This window comes from Lethenteron reissneri, chromosome 36 (assembly GCF_015708825.2).
Source record: "Lethenteron reissneri isolate LAM-NWPU_2019-01 chromosome 36, ASM1570882v1, whole genome shotgun sequence".
Classification (NCBI taxonomy): Eukaryota; Metazoa; Chordata; class Hyperoartia; order Petromyzontiformes; family Petromyzontidae; genus Lethenteron; species Lethenteron reissneri.
The window spans coordinates 10,629,459-10,648,438 of NC_083814.1; the positions used below are offsets into that span (position 1 = coordinate 10,629,459).

Below are 18,980 nucleotides of genomic sequence, written 5' to 3' on the forward strand. Positions count from 1 at the left end.
AGAAATTAAAGAATAAATCACGACGTTTCAGAGGCAACACAAGCTTCCTTCATCAGGTGTAAAAAGGCACAGCAAAATAACTGTAACAATAACAAATAACTGTACAGTTATTTAGCTGTGCCTTTTTACACCTGATGAAGGAAGCTTGTGTTGCCTCCGAAACGTCGTGATTTATTATTTTATTTCTATTAATTTTATTATAAAATTACCAATTATTATTTAATTATTTTTCCCTACGTGACTTTACGGAAAAAACCTAAGAGTATGAATCCTTGCAGTCACGAAAGCTTCAAATCTAGAATTAATACCATCATGGTGACCGTTTCCTATGAACCTCAGTTGTTGATTTCCCCACCAGACCCGGTGGTGGGGATCCAGGGGAAGGGGGGGCATTATTTGGCCCCATACTTGAGATATTGAAAAGGGTTGACATTACGGGACACCCCCCCCCCCCGCCCATCGAAACCTTGGGAAATTTCTAGATCTGCAGCTTCACCAGACTGATTGTTTAGTCTGGTTAAAGAGGCAGGTCAAACCACATCTCTCCAACCGCTTCTTTCCCTGCACTGCTCAAATTTGGAATTCACTCCCCCCACCCCAAACCCGTCGCCTCGTGTCCCAAGTTCTCATAACCATGCTCAATTCAAGAAGAGCATCAACTCATATCTATGATCCCATTACCGATGCTCTGTGTTGCTGACCACTTGGCATTGAGTCTTTGTGTCTGTGCTCAACAACTGCGATAAAGAGAGCTACAGAATCAACATGATTCAATGTATCACGAAAATCCTTTTTCAGCGGAATATCTCAACGGGAGCACACCGTTTACATGTAGGTGGTCCATCTTTGGCTTTGTTTACAGTTGGATTTTTGCTAAATTATGTTTTCGCAAAGGGGGCCCCTCCTTTTGTAATCTCATCCACCATGGGCAAAGTGAGCAAGCGGTGTGACCTCTTGTTTGACATTAGTGACTGTGGACTCGGCATGCCCAAAATTGGGATGCCGCATTTACATTCTCAGTTACAACACCTTGGCCAAGCGTCAACTATGGGTACCATCTGTCAAAAACAAAAACTTCCATTTTTGGTCCGATTTTGTCAGGGGGGGAGAAGGGAAAAACTGTTAAAGGAGCAGAATCATTTTACCCGACTTAGAAAAATTACAGCCCCACAGTTTGTGTTTCCTCATCACTCATTATAGCCTATTAAGTCACCTTAAAAACATGTTTAGAGCTACAGAATATAAATATCCTATAGCCATTACGTACTACAGTTTCAACGTGTTTTGTTATGACAGACTATTGGGGGGTGTAAAAATACACCGAACCATCCCCTGGTGATTTCACTGAATTGTCGAGTTGCAATTCGATTGAAGAACAGATTCCCCTTCGAACATGGGCAGTGAATGTAGCAAGCTCTAGTGGCTGCAGTGGGTGACGTGAACCCCATCGAATACGGCACGTACGAATCGAAAAACATTGACCAATGCCCACAATTTGATGCGCGTACCGCGAGTTCAAACAAGGATGTGTATACTCTTAGTTTTTTCGGTAAAGTCACGTAAGTAAAAAATGAAATAAAAATTAATAAAAATAAAATAATAAAAATCACGACGTTTCAGAGGCAACACAAGTCTCCGTCATCAGGTGGGACCGTCACAGCCAGATTTGCTGTATCGATACAGTCACAAGCCAGATTTGCTGTATCACTTGTATCACTTGATACAGCAAATCTGGCTGTGATGGTCCCATCTGATGACGGAGACTTGTGTTGCCTCTGAAACGTCGTGATTTATATTATTTTATTTTTTATTAATTTTAATTTCATTTTTTTACCTACGTGACTTTACCGAAAAAACTAAGAGTATGAATCCTTGCAGTCACCAAAGCTTCAGATCTAGAATCAAGGATGTGTATCTGACGAGCAAGGGCATCGCTACACCCGATACAAAAGCAGTCGTCTGTTGGGGAGAAATAAAAAAGGAAATTTCGTCAAAGCACCAAAATGGGTGAAGAAAAACGATTCTCACCGAACACACCTTACAGCTCGCCTCCTTATCCACGCGCGGAATGCAAAACAGATGAAGATTCCAGCAGTGGCTTGCCAGCGGGCACGGAATTTTAACTGTAGGCTAATTGCGCTAAAACCAGGCCAAACAACGCTTACAGTAGCTGTACACGCAAGTCCACAGCGCCTGCGGGGCTATCTTTGTTACAAACTAGCAAGCCAGCGCACTAAGAAAAGCTTCCGTTTTATTAGCCGAACGCGATTTTACACGCGCGTTCTTCTAAGGCACGCATGCTTTTGTCTTTCAAGCGTTTTGTTTCCAATTTTGCCCCGAAAAATAGACTACCAAATATCTGGCGAGCTGAATTGTCAAGCGGTGCAGCAAGTTTTATAGCAGTTGGTTAAGGGGCTGTAATTTTATTGGAAATATGCAAAGGGTCCTTTTCAATGAATGGACGGACTAACAGAGAGACGGGCTGGTATAATGCTGACCAAGGTTGAGCAAGAAGTAGCCTATTGGCTTTCGTAAACACTTCACAAATGGTATCCGTAGTTGCTATGCAAGGCTGTGTCATTAGCAAATAAACATTTAAGATAAACAGTGGATTGCAAATTATGTTAACTGGATTTGAAACCATGCCGAGAGCCAGATTAGCGCCCCTTTCACGGACAGCACTGCAGGATAAAATGTAACCTGAAGCAGCAATCAGAGTTGTGTTAACAGCAAAACGATTACTAGTCAGGCCTCTAAAATGTATTTTTATGTTACCGGTAAATACATAAAAACGGTTACCCATTTACTAAAAACATAGAAATTAAAGGCAATGAACACAAGACGTTATGCCTTTTTTTAAAATGAGAAATTAAGGGAGTTGCCATGACGCAATTGTTAGCACTGGACTTGAAATACAGCGGTCGCTTGTTAGATTTGATTACGAGGCGTAGCAGCTGAAACAATGAAGGAGGTTTTTCTTAAATACCCCCCCCTCGTTGCTTCTGTCCAACCAGTCGAAGAGAGAGGTCCAGCACAGTCGAATTGATTGGCAGGATGCATGTGGTGGGGTAAAGTGTGGGTACGCCCACCTATTCTGAGGCATAATTTGTATTATTATATATTTGCCGCAGAACATACCAGAAAATCTCCCATAACCCTTCCCAGCAATTTTGGGCAAAGGGACTTAGGACACAATCCAAAGCATGTATCCATGATGGTGCCTGTACAGCGCATCGCATGAGCGAGCAATTGAAACCCAAGCATGCGTTCGTACACTGGCGGTCTTGCATGTGTTTTGGCGTCATATACGTAAGGCACATGCGCACAAAACACCAAAAAAAAACCCCGCACACATTCCTTGGAAAATTTGTGCGAGCTTATTGCAGAGCTTGCATAAAGCTGACGCTTCCCCAATGCCGTTAAAAACGCCTCGCGATGACCAGGCACGGGCAATGTTTCAGAGATTGCTAGCCTCGCTTGCGGAGTCTCATTTGTAGAACTGTTCATTCAATTAGCTTGCATTTGGGCCTTGTATAATATAATTAATTTACAGCGTTGTGGGATGATATTAGCACGAATGACACTGTATAAACTCAAAGTATCATTATAATGTGCGTGTATCGTAAATCATAAGATTCATGAATGCTCAATAAAATGTGTTCATAACTATGCATAGCAACTGATTTTGATCCGTGGCTCAGGACTTCATTTCAGCTGGTAAGGCCCATTGAATTAAGCAGCTCTGTTACAAGGACGACCACAGTCAAAGACCGTCAGCAGTGGCGGTAGTTACAGGGCATTGCAGTTAAATAGAGACTCGGAGAAATCCGTAAAGTTACATTGAGACTAATAGAGTTATAGAGAGAACCAGAGTTACATAGACCACAACCCAAGACTGTCGTTGACACTGGCGTCAGTTACAGGGCACTGCAGAGAGGGAATGTGCAATTTAACCAGAGCGAAAACAAACTTGTTCACATGAAAGCCATGCCAAAAATTACTGCAAACAGGATAAACAATAAATAGTGCTTAAACACAAATAAAACAGTGTCAAAAAATCCCTTCAGACGTTTGTAAATAAACTGTATATACGGCCTCAGACGTAAGAACTTGGTCATAAGCATTCAGAGCAATTGTTGCAGAGGTATGACTAATTACATTACTGAATACTCTCCCAATGGCCAAACTGACATATGGCTGCCATCTCTCCCTAGATCCCTTTGCAACAGGGCAGTTAACATCAAGGGTTATCATTTATTTATCTACATACGCTTGTTTACCCATGAATGCCTCGCCAAGTCTCAAGACTCTTTTTCAGGAGGGTCCTGTCAAGCTTTCGTAGCATGGGGCGCCAATGTTAATACGTCTAATCCCAATTGAGAATTTTGCATATTGTTTTTTCAGCAATGGAATGTTTGGACCAACAACCAGTTGAATAGGTGTGTTTCACAGCTTCTGGGAGCAAACCTGAGAACCCAGAGGTAACCCATCGCAAAACAGGGGGATGCCAAACTCCAACACGAAAAGGCACCCCGAGTCGGGAAACAAACCCAGGTCCAAGGCATGTGTGTTACACCACCGTGAGAACCCTACTGCTGACGGGGGATCTCAGAAGTAGTTCTGTTAGAGCTCCTTCCTCAGGCTTTACATTTAAACACGGGGTGTCACACTGCTCATAGATTTATTGCTGTGCAACAAAACATATCCCCTTGTCCACACACTCCTTTTGCATTACCTGTGCCGCCCTTGTAGGGGTTGTGCTTGGGTTTGGGGGCGACGGGGGGTCCCGGGCGCTGGGGTCCCGAGCCCACGGGCGCCGAGCAGGACAGCGCGTGCTCGCCCGGCACGGAGGGGAACGCGTCATGCTCCACCTGCGCCGAGCTCAAGGTGACGGTGTCACCAACGCCGCCGGCAACAACAACGCCAGTCGCATTCTTCGGCGAGATCCAGGTCGGTCCTGACATGGTCCCGTGGTTCTTGCTCTCGGTGCCTTGGCAAGGGAGGGAGATGAGAAAACAAAAATTATTTGCCAGGCAAGAAAGTAGAACGGCGGCAAGGGTGGTGCAGTGCTAATGCTCATGCCTCGCAGCAATAAACTCCTGGGTTCAATTCCTGACGCGGGCGCCTATTTGTGTGGAGGTTCTATCTTCTTCCCCCACTCTGCATGGGTTTCTCTCTGGGTTTCCTGGTTTTTTCCCCATAACTAAAAAAAACCCAATGTAACTGGTGTTGGGTCAAAACATCCCAATGCCGAAAGAATATCGACAAATTACTAATTCGGGATAACACATAGCAGGATCACCCGATGACACAAAAACATGGGACCCTCCTAATAAGAGTCTAGGAACTCAGAATTTTGTTACTGGCTAAATAAACATCATCATCATCATAGGTGAAGACAAAAGTCCAAAGGTAAAAGATGCAGTTCTGCATTTGCTTTTCCACACTGCTGCTGGCAGAACAGCCTTTGTCAGAGGGAGCTCTTTGTAGCCCTTCCACAGAGAGTATTTGGCATCCTCTTCCACACTGGACAGACATCGTGGAACAGTCGAGAGTACCCACAAGGATAACCCGCCAAACACGACATGCCCATTGACTAACGCCACTACATTTGACACCTTATATTTAAACTAGCTTTACTACCCGGCTTTGCCCGGGACTTGGATTTCACGACGCCCGGCCGCCTTTATCTACCCAGTGGCGATGTTCACACACCACACCACACCACTTACTCGTTTGAGGCGGAGTCGACCTAGGGGAGGCCCAGGACAGGTTAAAATAATCGTCACCGGTGGTGGCCGTGAACGGGAATCGAACTCGGGCCGCCGGGTTCGTAGCGCAGCGTAGCGCTAACCACTACACTACACTGCGTTACGCTTCCACATGCGCGGGTCACATGACAGATTTGACGTCACAGCTCACTTGCCGTGCAAAAAATATATACATTATTGAGCTCCCCCCCACCCCCCAAAAAAAACAAAAGTGTATTTTTATAATTTGTGCATGGTGTACAGTCTGGAAAGTACCCACATGGCAAATTTCCAGTTTGTTGCATGTCGGGAAGTACGCTAAACATTTTGAACAGACACACATTCACAACTTTGCCTTTTATAGATATGGAGATAAGTCCAGGACAGAGCACAAACCGCGACGTAGACAGGGTGTACAGAAATAGGTATTGAACTGTGCCCCTAGGTTTAGATGAGGAAGGGCAGATTGGGCTCTCTGCCACACCCAAGAGGGGATTGACACCCCCATTTCGTGAAAAGGTGGATAACCCGATTCGGCTATGCCGGGGTCGTTCTAAGACCCCCATACATCCACTCCCCCGAGTCTCACGGTCATCACAACTTGCAGCGGGGCATTGTCAGTTGACAACCGTAAAGATTTGAGGGTCAGAGTTTTTATGGTCGGCTTGGCGGCAAATGCCCACCTAAAACCAGACGCTTGGATCTGGGGGGGGATTGGCGGGGGGGGGAGGGGGGTCTCGCTTCGAGAAGGAATCTACACGAGACACCCACGCAACGCTTATTGCAGAGGTTTCACGGTTCTTAAAAACACGCCGGCTGCTTCAACAGACGACGGCTAGGATCGCGCGACGCCTTTTGCAAGAGCAGGCCATTGTGCATGCCAGCGTCGTGGCCCGAATTGCCAAATGTGACCTGCAAATGAATCAACTGGCATTATATATATCAAGTATACCCCCTCCCCACCCTCCCCTAATGGTAGACCAGAGACTTAGATATTATTGGCAATGGTTTCTTCCAACTTGTCTGTGGTTTACTGCCGGAATGTGCGAGATGGACCGAATGGTCACCCGCGCCCCCCGCCCTGTCGCTAGTAAACCTTTCCGTTCCGAGCTTCTGCTTTACAGCAATGAGGTGCCTACGAAGTGCAGCACGGCAAGTATTCTTCGGACAGGCTATCTGCAAACAAAATAAATCACGGCACTGTGCGGCGGACTGATCAACTGCAGCGGAGGCCGGGTACGGGCACAATTCTCATATGAGCAACGGACGCTTACATTTCATTGGTGGCAGATGGCAAAGGGCACTTTCTGATTCAAGCACACTATTTCATGTACAAGCACGACTCGCCTCAACTCCATCACAAGGGTTGTGCTTTTATCAGGTGTGGACTGCAAAAGTTATTCAATCTCTCTGCCCTCTCTCTACTGGGAAGGGCCACTGCCGAAACCATTACCCTACTACATTGTATACTTTTGTCTGTTGTGAAGCTGTGTTGTTGATGATGATGATGATGGCCAAGCTTTATTTGAAATCTATGAAAAGTTACCCCATCATGGGTAGGCTCTCCCAGACATTCAGGACGAAAAAAAAATAATTCATTTCGACCCTCGTTCTAAAGAGTCCCCAAGCGTTAGCGAGGATTTCTTGTGCAAGAATGCATAGATATAAATCACACACAAAAAAAGCTGTAAGATAGCTACCAGTAGGAATTGAAGACAGCTTTGAGAACAGATCCCTGTTTTTGATTAAACTGCGAATCAAGATTGCAGGGTAAGCTTTGTCAAATCACAGCAAAGGAGAGTTGTGATATCGCTGCAGTAATGCTATGCGCGTATATACTTTGCAAAAGAATGCGTCAATTTATAATTGCATGGGCAGATCGCTCCCGATGGCGAATTTCAAATCTTATTTCTCCATAATGGAGCTTCTACATTGTTGGGACAGTGTGTACGGAGGCTGTGGATCCTCACCTCGATAGAAAAGCAGCACATTTCTTTGTCCGTGTCTAACTTAAAAGAAAATTATGACGATCTCCAAGAACTAGAAATGCAGCATGTTCATGAATAACACTTCGTTAAATGTAAAAATAGATAATACTTTTGAAGGCAGTGCTATTTAGAAAATGTGTTGAGATTGTTAGGTGTGCATGTTGACCTCAGCCAAAGCAGCAGCAAACAATTTGTAAAAACTAGGGTCGCTGCAATACAGCAATATATTTTACTATCACCAGCCCATGATAATAGCATCGTCCATTCCGCTAAATATCGTTAGCCACTTTCTTCGATGTTATTTCGGACAAAATATTCACACCGGGGAGCTTCCAAAAAGTTTGCCCGGTTAGTTATACTGCACAACCGTGAAAACCTACGGGGTGACCCTGGTAAGTACATCACGATCGGGGGTGTGTACGGGTGTACACGCTGCCATGCTTGCACTAACATTTCTCGGAGTTCAGCTGCCGCCCACTGGCGGTTTTCCAAAAAACAAACGGGAGCAGCTCTAACCTCAACCAACGACGTCCACGCGGCTTACACCGGAGGGAGGGCAGACTGACACTCACGACTCTCCTCTTGGAAACGACGGTCACGACCCAACAAGGGCAAACGCGCGGCACGCGGCGGTTTTCCGGTACAGGCCTGCGGTCTGGTTACAATTACCGCGGGGGAAGCGGGTGGCAGGATGGTGAGAGCAGAGGACCCATCGCCCACCCGACGAGGGTCATTCTCCTCCACCGTCGCACAGCGAGCGACGCAACGCTCGTTTCTGATGTACACAGCCCCTTGTTCTCCCGCTGTTAAGTCGGAGCTAGGAGAAAAAGCTTTGAACGCCTCCCTGTCGCCGAATGTGTTTCTCCATGGGCAGCCCATGTGGTAGCATGTGAGAATTGGGGGATGTAGAAAAAGTCAATGGAAAAATGCGCTTTGATTATTGCACAAAGATCACCGGCTTCCTGTATTAGGACATCGTTTCCCATCAAGGTCGTTTCTGATGGAAATCTTTAATCTGAAGTATTCGTGTTTTGAAATGGATTCCAGCACTCCGGCTTGCATAAACAGTTTGTGCTCGCTCGTGTAAATATCGTGGGCAAAAAGGCACCGACTGCTCCTTTGCTTGCTTTAAGGCACTCACTGAATTGAACTAAAGTATTGTCAATTGCTTGGCATTTCAGACAGACACCAACATCTCAAACTTTAAATATAAACTGGTAATGCCACCAGTGTCACAGTAAACCCGATTATCATAAATGTAAAAATACTACAACGATCCCCTGATCAAACAGCAATGACCACACTCCTCCGAACCTTTGTTCCCAAGCACAGTTACGCTCATTAAGTTTACACACGGCTGCTTCTGAACTACGTCTACCTACACAGTCACACGTCTTTAAACAAATAACGTCTCTCTACTGCAAGCAACAAGTCCCAGGTTGTGACTCACAGCTCACACTGAATCACATTGAGAATTCATCACCAGACCACAAGCCTCCGTGAAACACCCCACTTTAGGACAAGATCGACGCGGGCATTCATTTCCTGCTTGGCGTGTTCCAAGAGCTCTGCACAAACACGCGGTGCACTCCCACGGTGACCAAAGACCAATACCCAGAGGGGTGACAAGGTTCCAAACGGCCGCTCACTGACCTATGTGCCCCCCACCCCCCGCCGACTCGATCCCCGGCTCAGCCACGTACTCTTGAGGATCAAGCATCTGCTCGCGAATCTGTAACTGTTTAGAACATCAACCTCGGGTAATTAAGCGAAGAATTCCGCAGCAGGCATTTCACTATCTGGCGCAGGAATCTGTTATAGATAGGGATAAACAGAACGGGATAATGTGCCGCCTTATGACATTTTTACGGAGACGCCAAAAAACGCTAGCGTAACAAAAGATGTTTCTTCTACGAGGTTGACGCAAGGAAACTACACACGCAAGTGAGAGAACAGGTAAACACGACAATTTTTCCAACACCGCTCGTTTTGAAAGCAAGGACAGCGAAAACAGCAACCCACCAGGTTTCTCCAAAGGTCCGCGATGTTGTCTCACGAAGCTGACGAAAACACGAGAGTAACTCTCTCCGATTCAGCTCCCCGCGGCGCTGTGCATTTCCGCCAGATGTGGACACGTCGGCGCTGGCTCGCAACGAGGCCCGCTCGGCACGGGAAGCGAGGCCCGACTGAGCGACTGCTTTACACGAAACACGAGCCGGCGTGCGTCGCTACTGCTTGGACGGCCGGATTACGGGAGTTTTAACTTCCATGGAAACGGGTCTCATTTCACAGCCCCCAGCGCAAAGGCAAATGGTTTCACCAAAAGGGCCACCAGCGCCAAACATAAACATTCAGGTCTCCGAATGCCCTCTGGATTAAAAACCAAAACCCAGCTGCATACGTGAAGCCATTAGTAAATACGTTAGGCGGCTGCATTTGGTGTGGCGCCTCTAACGTTAAGCCAGGTTATGAGAAAATGTGCGTAGTAAATGATCAGCCTAAATTATCTACATTTTTTTCCTGCCCCCGCTAATCATTGACAACAATATGTAACGAAAACCTACTGAACTTTCCTAAATGTATACAGGGACCTCTAAAGTGACAAAATAATCATAAGGCATCTTGGTGCAGAGCGTTCACAGAAAAATAAACAAGGACTCCTTCCCATATTCATCTCTCCACATGAAAAACGCAAATAATTTTTACACAAGCGATCCACCACATGGCCTTCTGGGAGTGCATTGGTTTAATTCAAATAAACTATGCGCTTTGACATTCGATCTCTCAATGACAGTCAGGCGTGTGAGAACTAATGCAGGTGGAACTTGCTCATGTTTTATAGGGGAGGGTGCTCTTGCTAAGAAATGCGTCCTCTAGTTTGAACATACATTCATACATTGGAGGCCAAGCTGAAAATAGGTAAGAACAGAGCTCGGCAACCGGCGGGTCAAGAGCCGCATGCGGCTCTATAAGTACTGCTTCGTGACGTTATGCAAAAGCATTGTGGCTCTTGAAATAGAGAATTTTTTTTACCAAAGTCGAAAAAAATGGCTCTTCTTGTTGTTTTGGTTGCCGACCCCTGGCTTAGAGGGAAGTTGTCAATGCCTGCAGGAATAAATACAACTCAACACTTTCACAGCAGTTTTGGTCAGAAGAGGAAAAGTTAAAATTTACTGCAATAATACATTAAAAAAAAACATTCTTCGGTGTAAACGCACTGCACAATTCGTGAAGGCTGAAATTTCGGCACGAAAATAGCGATTTGTCGACGATTCAAAGGCCAGGCAAACACAACATGGTGACGACACCCGGAGCATGCTTGGGTGGTTTGGGTGGCAACAGCTGCTTCGCCCTAAGCAGGATTTAGTGAGATTATGGAGCCCCAGCTGAGCACGCTCTCAAGTCTAAGCCACGCATGCCGCTAACTGAAAGCGAGGAACCCAATAACGGTAAAATATGCTGACGCTTCGTAGGCAGTGGAAATATGAAGTTATGTGGTATGAAGCAGTGGTTCGCAACCGTTTTGATATGGTGGCCTCCCTATCAAGGCCGCTGGTTGCCATGCCCCCCCCCCCACCCAGACTCCCCCAGCCAACGCACGCCCCCCCAGGCTACTAATACAGAGGTCACATGTCCATGCCCCAAGTCAAAGTGGTGCGAGAGTATGTATGCATGTAGAATTTCTTTTGCACCGTACGGCAGCCAAGCATGGTGATCGGAGGTGCGAAAGAAAGGCATTTATAGTAAGGCATTTGTTTTATGTTGTATATGTGTGTATTTGGTCATTTGGTCGGAGATTTATAGCACGATAAAAAAATGTTTGGTATTTCCCCCTCAAAAAAAATGTGTCCTGAATTGTGTTGTTTACCCACGCTTTCTGCTGCAGAATGGTTTGTTCATTATACGTGTTAAACCAGTTTTACTTGAATATTCAGGAGCTAAAATGTAGTCAACTTAAGGGCTAAACCAAATTGAAAGACGTTTTGTATAGTCATTTGAACCAGGCTAAGGCCATCACACCAGACTTGAGAAATGGAGGCTGAAACTGGGACCCGGATCTCAGCGGTGCCTAGCTCCAGCACTGTGACCTCTGAGCCACCCAGCCAACCTCAGAACAAAAGACTTTCGGAACATTATTCATTAACCTGCTCATAAATTGCAAATAGCTGCCAACAGCTGAACCATAGCTCTCAAGTTCACATCTTTCCTGGCAAAAGGTGAACAAAATAAGTCCAGTAATGCTCGTTTGCTATGCTTACACACATTCACGACAGCCATTATATTTCACATACACACTCTTTTTTGAATTTGTGCACAAAAAAAATACCACAGCATTAATGAAATGACGCACGCGGTAAACATTTCAGCGCGTGCTCAAAATATTTCGGTGGCCCACAACTATGATGGAAGAAAACGACCTTGGGACAGATAGTGTGGGCAAATGTGGAACCAGTGGTAGAGCTATGGTGTGCACCAGTGGTGTTGGTAGGAGTGTGCGTGTGGCGAAACTGCTCTAGAGTCCATGGCAAGAGGGGCCCAGGCACCGGGTAACAAAGAGAGAGGGAATTGGACAGAGGGCCTCATTTCATTTTTTTGTACGAGTACCCACGGAAACCACACGATGCCAATGTGTGGAGCCCCAGGTACCATTTAGGGTGGATTAGGTAGCCAGCTTAATTGTCATCATATTGATTTTCATATGCTTGTATCTTAGCATGAGAAATAATTGTCTATACACTGTTGGATGAAGGCCTCTCAATGTCTACGAGAGGGTAACAAATGATAGATCTGCACAGATTAACTGACGAATATATTGCTGTGCGGCCCTATTCTGGTCAAATAATGCTAGGCAGTGTCCAATCCAAGTACTGATTTGTGTCCAAGATCATCAGAGGTGAATTTGGTCATAGGCTTGTGCTGGCTGTATACATTTTCTCCGTTTCAGAAGTAACTTTTTTCATCATGTGACAGTCAATCCAGTTTTTTTTGTCGGAGCTGGAATGCAGTCAAAATTAAATGTAAACCTCAGTTCAAGGATGCCACAATCCATCTCACTCCGACAAATTAAACTAAACTATTTTATTTATACCAGGTAAAGCTCACTGGTAGGTCTTTTTAAATCCTTTATATTAAGTTCACTTGCTTGCGCGCTTACGACCGTGCAAATCTTTCGGTCGTTTTTTAACCCACTTCCCGTGATCCAATCGAGCTGACATTTTGCACACAGACTCGTTGTGCGTGACAATATATTGTCGTGAAATTTTTTTTCAAAAAATTTACAATTTTTAGGAAAAAATAAATTATATTTAATTACCAATTGCTTAATGGTGGCAGGCAATCATCTGACCCATAGGTGTCAGCCATCTCAAGCCAGAGGACGAGAGGACTCTAGCCGCCACGCATATAAAGGATTTAAAGTGAAAAACTTTGTTTTTATGGGTAAATTTTTTTCAGGTGTCCTGGTCACACAAGATAGCTCATCAGAGGTGAATTATATGTCAGAAGCACAATTTTAATTTCACATTTAAATGCGATTCCTGGCAGAATCGTGGGATAGGCAAAAATCATAGAATCATACCTACGACTTCTTCCACTTCTGCCACCAGGACCCACTTGGACCACCATAATAACTACCACCGCGACAACCAGAACTACCAGCGTTCACGAGGACGACCACTGTGACCTCCCTGGAACACCGATTGGACTAATTCTAGATTTGAAGCTTTCGTGACTGCAAGGATTCATATTCTTAGGTTTTTTCGGTAAAGTCACGTAGGTAAAATTTAAATTTATAAAAGTAAAATAAAAATAAAATAAAAAATCACGACGTTTCGGAGGCAACACGAGCTTCCGTCTTCAGGTGGAACCGTCACAGCACGATAGCTGTATCAAGTGAGAGAAATTCCAAGAAAACAGTCCTTGTATATATATATATTTTTTAAATATTTTTTTTATTTAACTTTTATTAATTTTTATCTTTTACCTACGTGACTTTACTGATTGGACTACCAAGACCAACACAATCCCTGGAACTACCACCCGGACCACCAGAAATACCATCATAACCACCCAGAACTACCACTGGGACCAAGAGAACTACCATACAGATCACGAGGATTAAATCTCAGGACAAAAACTAGCAACAGGACCATGCCGACCAGACACAGCATCACAATTGATCCGTCTGGCATAACACTACGTCTTAACACAAATACCTCTTACAACCAATCGGGTGCTTTCCCACGTGTTGGTGATGAGATATTTCCATGTGTATGCCAATGTTTTTGTACAAGTTCGCACATGTTAGGGCACCGAAACCCCCCCCCCCCTGCCGCAACCAGTATGCCCACGTGTATTGGAAGCGATAGGTGGTGTCGTCATTGTAGTTTACTCAGCCTGTTGCCAGTTTGCTCGAGACAAAGTCCTTGGGACCCCACCCAATTCAGCCACCAACGTCTTAAACCGTAGACTTGCGATAAAATAACTAAGAACAATCGCCTCTTTAATTCAGGAGGCCTCGTTTTAACGAGGTGAGAGCCGATTGCAATTTATTCTGTCAACTTTTCCTGGGTAACTAATTAAATGGCATTTAACCAAGGAAGCCTCATTCGGTCCTAAAACAAATTTTAGGAGCGGCCTGCATTGCGACGGATGTACAATTAGTGTTTTATGTTTGGGTAGAGATCACCACACAAGTGAGAGGAGAAAACTCACTACACAAGTGAGGGAATAACACGTAATTAGAGCTCTTATGTAGGAAAAGTATATGATTGTCGTCACTGCTGTATTACAATTGGTAGTGAATAGGTTACAAATTTTTGTAATTGTTTGAGACAAATGTATACACTAGCTTGTTGTCATTGATGTCACTGGATCTTTAAAGCTCATATACAATTAAAATTATTTATCAAGACTAAATGTGGAATAACAATGAATTTGCTTTAAGACTGTTTTTTTTTACTGGATAAAAATTCTATCTGGCTCAGGTTCTCAACGATGAGCAGAGATCAATCAATGTACCATGACCGATAAAATAATTAATTGCATAAACAATGACAGTATAATAATTCACGATCTCTTCATCAATCCACTGCTGGATAAAGGGCTCCCCCCTCCCCCTATGCCATGCGATCATGGTGGTTGTACGACCAAACTTGACCAAGCTTCTCAGTGCGGGCTGATGAAATGAAGGATCTCAGGACTGCGTCCGATATCACTCGGCAGTGATGTTACCCATGGTTGGGAATCCAACTCATGACGCTGGGTTGATAGCGATGTGTGAACAATTGCGTGACACTGCATCAGGGTGTCCGAGTCGAGGAGTTTCGCTACTTTGTTCTAAAGGAACCACAACAAGACATTGCATTAACCATAAACACAATAATCACAATTGCAAGCTGATTATCATATACACATTGCATCATTCACATCATCTTTGCCAGGTAAATACCACCACCCTCCTACAAACGAGCGTTGATAAGAGGCTCTCATCTCGAGTTGGAAGACTCAATAGAGTGGTGCGCACATTACCTTGGCGGGGAGCAGTCTCCCAGTCTGTACCGGCGTGGTAGCTAAAACCCACGCCTATGTCCTTTGGAAGTAAATATTGCCGAATCGCATACATTGGAGTTTTTCTCCTCTCTCTCGCTCTCACGAAACGGGCAAGGACACGGCAATAGAACAAGCGGTCTCGTGAACCCATCTGACCAGACCTTTCAGATGTTAATCCCCGCGTATGGGCAATGGGTTTTCTCTGCACACTCTCACATATCGGACCGTGTGTACACATCGATGGAAAATTGGTCAAACATCCTAATGCTGCTGCACCCTCCGGGAAACAAAGTCCCGAGACTAACAGGGTCTCTCTCTCCTGCGCAAACAAATCACGTAACTATTGTCCGTAAGGCAACAGGGCCTCTTCACTTCCCTCCTACACAGGCCGAACTATTTAAGAGTGTCCTCGAAATTACGTGGGCAGATGTTACGTGTCCCGCATATTGACGGGGTTCATGGGAGGGGGGGGGGGGCGAGGCTCCAAAAATGTTAAAGTAAAGAAAATCCCAATCCCTTTCAACTTAAAAATGTAAACAGCGTGTTAAGCAACGTTGAGTTATTGTCAGCGGCTTCTCCACGCTGCATCCAAACGCCACACGCTAGTGCAGTCCCAGGTCGCGTGTGTGCGTTTTGAACTTAGGGGCCCGTCCATAAATGACGTCACACAATTTTGGACGATTTTTGATCCCTCAAATATGACGTCACAAAGCTCTGCCCTCCCCCCCCCAAATTTTTTTTAAAAACATGCTTCAAATCGCTTTAAACTATTGTCATTGTAGTGCGTATTTAATGTGGCGCTGCACTCTGATGTTGTATGAGAAAACATTTATTAAAAAGTCTATTTAATTAAGTAGAACGTGTTGTCTATATTTATTTAAAGTTGCGCATTTTGATGTGATGTCACATTTCTCAAACGCCCCCCTCTCTCGTCACACATCGTCACATATGTCTGACCCCCCCCCAGGTGCGTGACGTCATTTATGGACGGCCCCTTACTTCGTTCTCACCGTACGTAGCCCACCGTGCTAATCGGAGTTGCGAGTTCAGTACTGCCCTGAATCTGTGCGGTCCGGAATTGGCTTGCGGTTTTCAACGGTGTTTTATTTTTTAAACCTTTTTGTCACATTGCGTTTTAACCTTTAAGATATGCACAATAGAGGCTGTAAAATGGGAAGAATGTGGTTTTGTGAATTAAAAACCTCATTATTGCGAGGCGCACTGCATGCAGTAACGTCATTTACAGACCTTGAAAGGAGGGAAAAACACCGCGACTGGGATTAAACTTAGGATGAACTTTAAGACCTGCTGCGGCCAACTTTGTACGATTTTCATAATCCCCTCTTTAAACGGACGTGTGAGGGCACCCATCTCTTGAGTTGTGGTCCTAAGGCGGTGGTGGTGGTGGAAATTCTAGCGAGTCCATCCCTGTAGGACATCGGCTCAAGAGTTCATTTTAAACATACAAGCAGCATCGCGTGGATAAGAAGGGCGACATCACACCAATCTGCAGTATGCGTGTATTCATTGCCGACATAGGAAAGGCTAAACAACTTGCAAGTTCTGAAGAGAGAGCAGGAGGAAAGTGGCTAGGAGATGTTAACTACCTCGCCTTGTATGCAGGAGGTCGTGGTTCGATTCCGACCCCGACGCCTGCTGCTGTATACTTGGAGTTTGCTTGTCTCTCTCAACGTGGACGCGTGGATTTTTCTCCGGGTCCTCCAGTTTTTCCCTCCACATACCTATTATACTCCACATACCTATTATACTCCCAAAGAGAATGGATTCCTGCAGTCACGAAAGCTTCAAATCAAGAATGGTACCTACTATAATCACCCAGAAATGTCTGTCCTTAACGCTCGTGACGTCACTCCACATCGACCAGCTCCCCCTAATTAATATTCATGAGCAGGTGACGTTCTCCAAATGGACACCCCCCACCCCTCCCTCATTAATAATCATGAGCGGGTGACGTCACTCGACATGGGGGGGCGAGGCGCCTCCTTCCCCCCTCCTTGGCGTCAACTCACAACCCTCACTACAAAGGCAGAACCCTCACGTCATCACGTGGCCTCCGTAACGCTGTTGAGACATCAAAGTAAAAAGGACGTCATGATGAACAAGGGATTATAACCTTACAATGAAGTAGGTCTGTGTCAACGCGCCCTTACAAATTGCACACACATTAGGGGCCGTCCATAAATGACATCACGAGATTTTGGACGATTCCCCCCCCCCCCCCCCGTCGGCACAAAAAGTCAGACCCCCCCCCCCCTGAAATATGACGTCACAACGCTCTGCCCCCCCCCCCCAAAAAAATATTAAACATGCTTCAAATCGCTTTAAACTATTGTCATTGTAGTGTGTATTTAATGTGGCGCTGCACTCTGCTGTTGTAGGAGAAAATATTTATTAAAAAGTATATTTACTTAAGTAGAACGTGTTGTCTATATGTATTTAAAGTTGCGCATTTTGATGTGACGTCACACTTCTCACCCCCCCCCCGCTCGTCACAAATGTCTGACCCCCCCTCCTAGGTGCGTGACGTCATTTATGGACGGCCCCTTAATGCAATGACGTCGCGGTCTGCTTTTCGCTTGCAAGTTTCAGAATTACTGAAATACACCCGTTCTTGGACGGGCAAAAGGCGAGTTTAGAATACTCACGCGTTTAAGAGTATTTGGCTGCTAAGCATTTCCAATTGATAAGCCACTTCGTTGAGCTATCATTTGTGACAGCCAGATCGCTTCTAATAAAGAAGCTAATGGCTCAGTGGGCCTTACCTGGTGAGATAAAACATTGTTTTGTTTTTTGTATATTTTCTTGAAAGTGCTTTGCTTACCTTTCCTATACTTTTCACTCCTATCATGTTTTTTTTTTATTGTTTGTCGACGGTTCAGAGATTCTGCCAAGGCCGTAGCCATAGAGTCAACGTTGGGGGGGGGGGGGGACCAAATCTTCCAGGGTGTCTGGGGGTCCCAACCCAGAAAAATATCTAAATTTGAAAACTAATTTCCTGCCGAAAATATTAAAACGTTCACCAACACATGGGATGGACTTTTTTTTTACAATAATGTCGAATAGTGTATTGTATAACATTGCTCCGTTTTTACTTTTTTACCATTTCTTGTTTCATTGTATGTAATGGCAGAGATTAGGGATTAATAAGGTACAACCATAACCGCAATCATATAAACAGAAATCTATGCATTGATTTATATGAATACAAGTCCAGATATTGTGGCCAAGGTTTAGCAAATTGTTGTTTTTATTTACATAGAATAGCAATTAATTTTGATAGCAATATATTGGGGGGGACATTTTGAGCATATTTGAATATTGGGGGGGGGGATGTGTCCCCCCCCCCCCCTCCAATATATATTATAATTACAACCTTGGATTCTGCCCTTGTAGAATAATTTGCTATACAGCCAGATAGTACGACAAATCGCTAACCTTAAACACCCGGTCGTTCATAAACGTTGAAGGCGGTATAGTACTATAGTGATAGAGCAAGTGCAGAATCACTGAACCGGAATTGATCGCTTAAAAGCGTTTAGCCCGGAGCCCTTGAAAGTGCGGGACTACACGTGTTGCAGCTACTGCACGTGTTGCAACTACTGCACGTGTAGCAGCTACTGCACGTGTTGCAGCTACTGCACGTGTTGCAGCCACTACACGTGTAGCTACT

The 18,980-nt window shown here is 45.0% G+C and overlaps 1 protein-coding gene across 2 annotated transcripts in view; it reads right to left on the minus strand.

The window, feature by feature from the left end:
• The window catches only part of LOC133351122 (thyroid receptor-interacting protein 6-like), a 58,814-nt gene that overhangs the window by 38,929 nt on the left and 905 nt on the right, over nucleotides 1-18,980 (minus strand). The window contains exons 1-2 of one of the 2 annotated variants that reach the window (XM_061566089.1): nucleotides 9,761-10,101; nucleotides 4,736-4,990 (exon numbers count right to left, since the gene is read on the minus strand). In XM_061566089.1, coding sequence (XP_061422073.1) covers nucleotides 4,736-4,964 — 229 coding nt within the window. In that variant the 5' untranslated portion in view covers nucleotides 4,965-4,990; nucleotides 9,761-10,101. Of the gene's footprint in view, nucleotides 1-4,735; nucleotides 4,991-9,760; nucleotides 10,102-18,980 lie in introns of those variants that run through there. The other variant, XM_061566088.1, reaches the window with a different exon arrangement.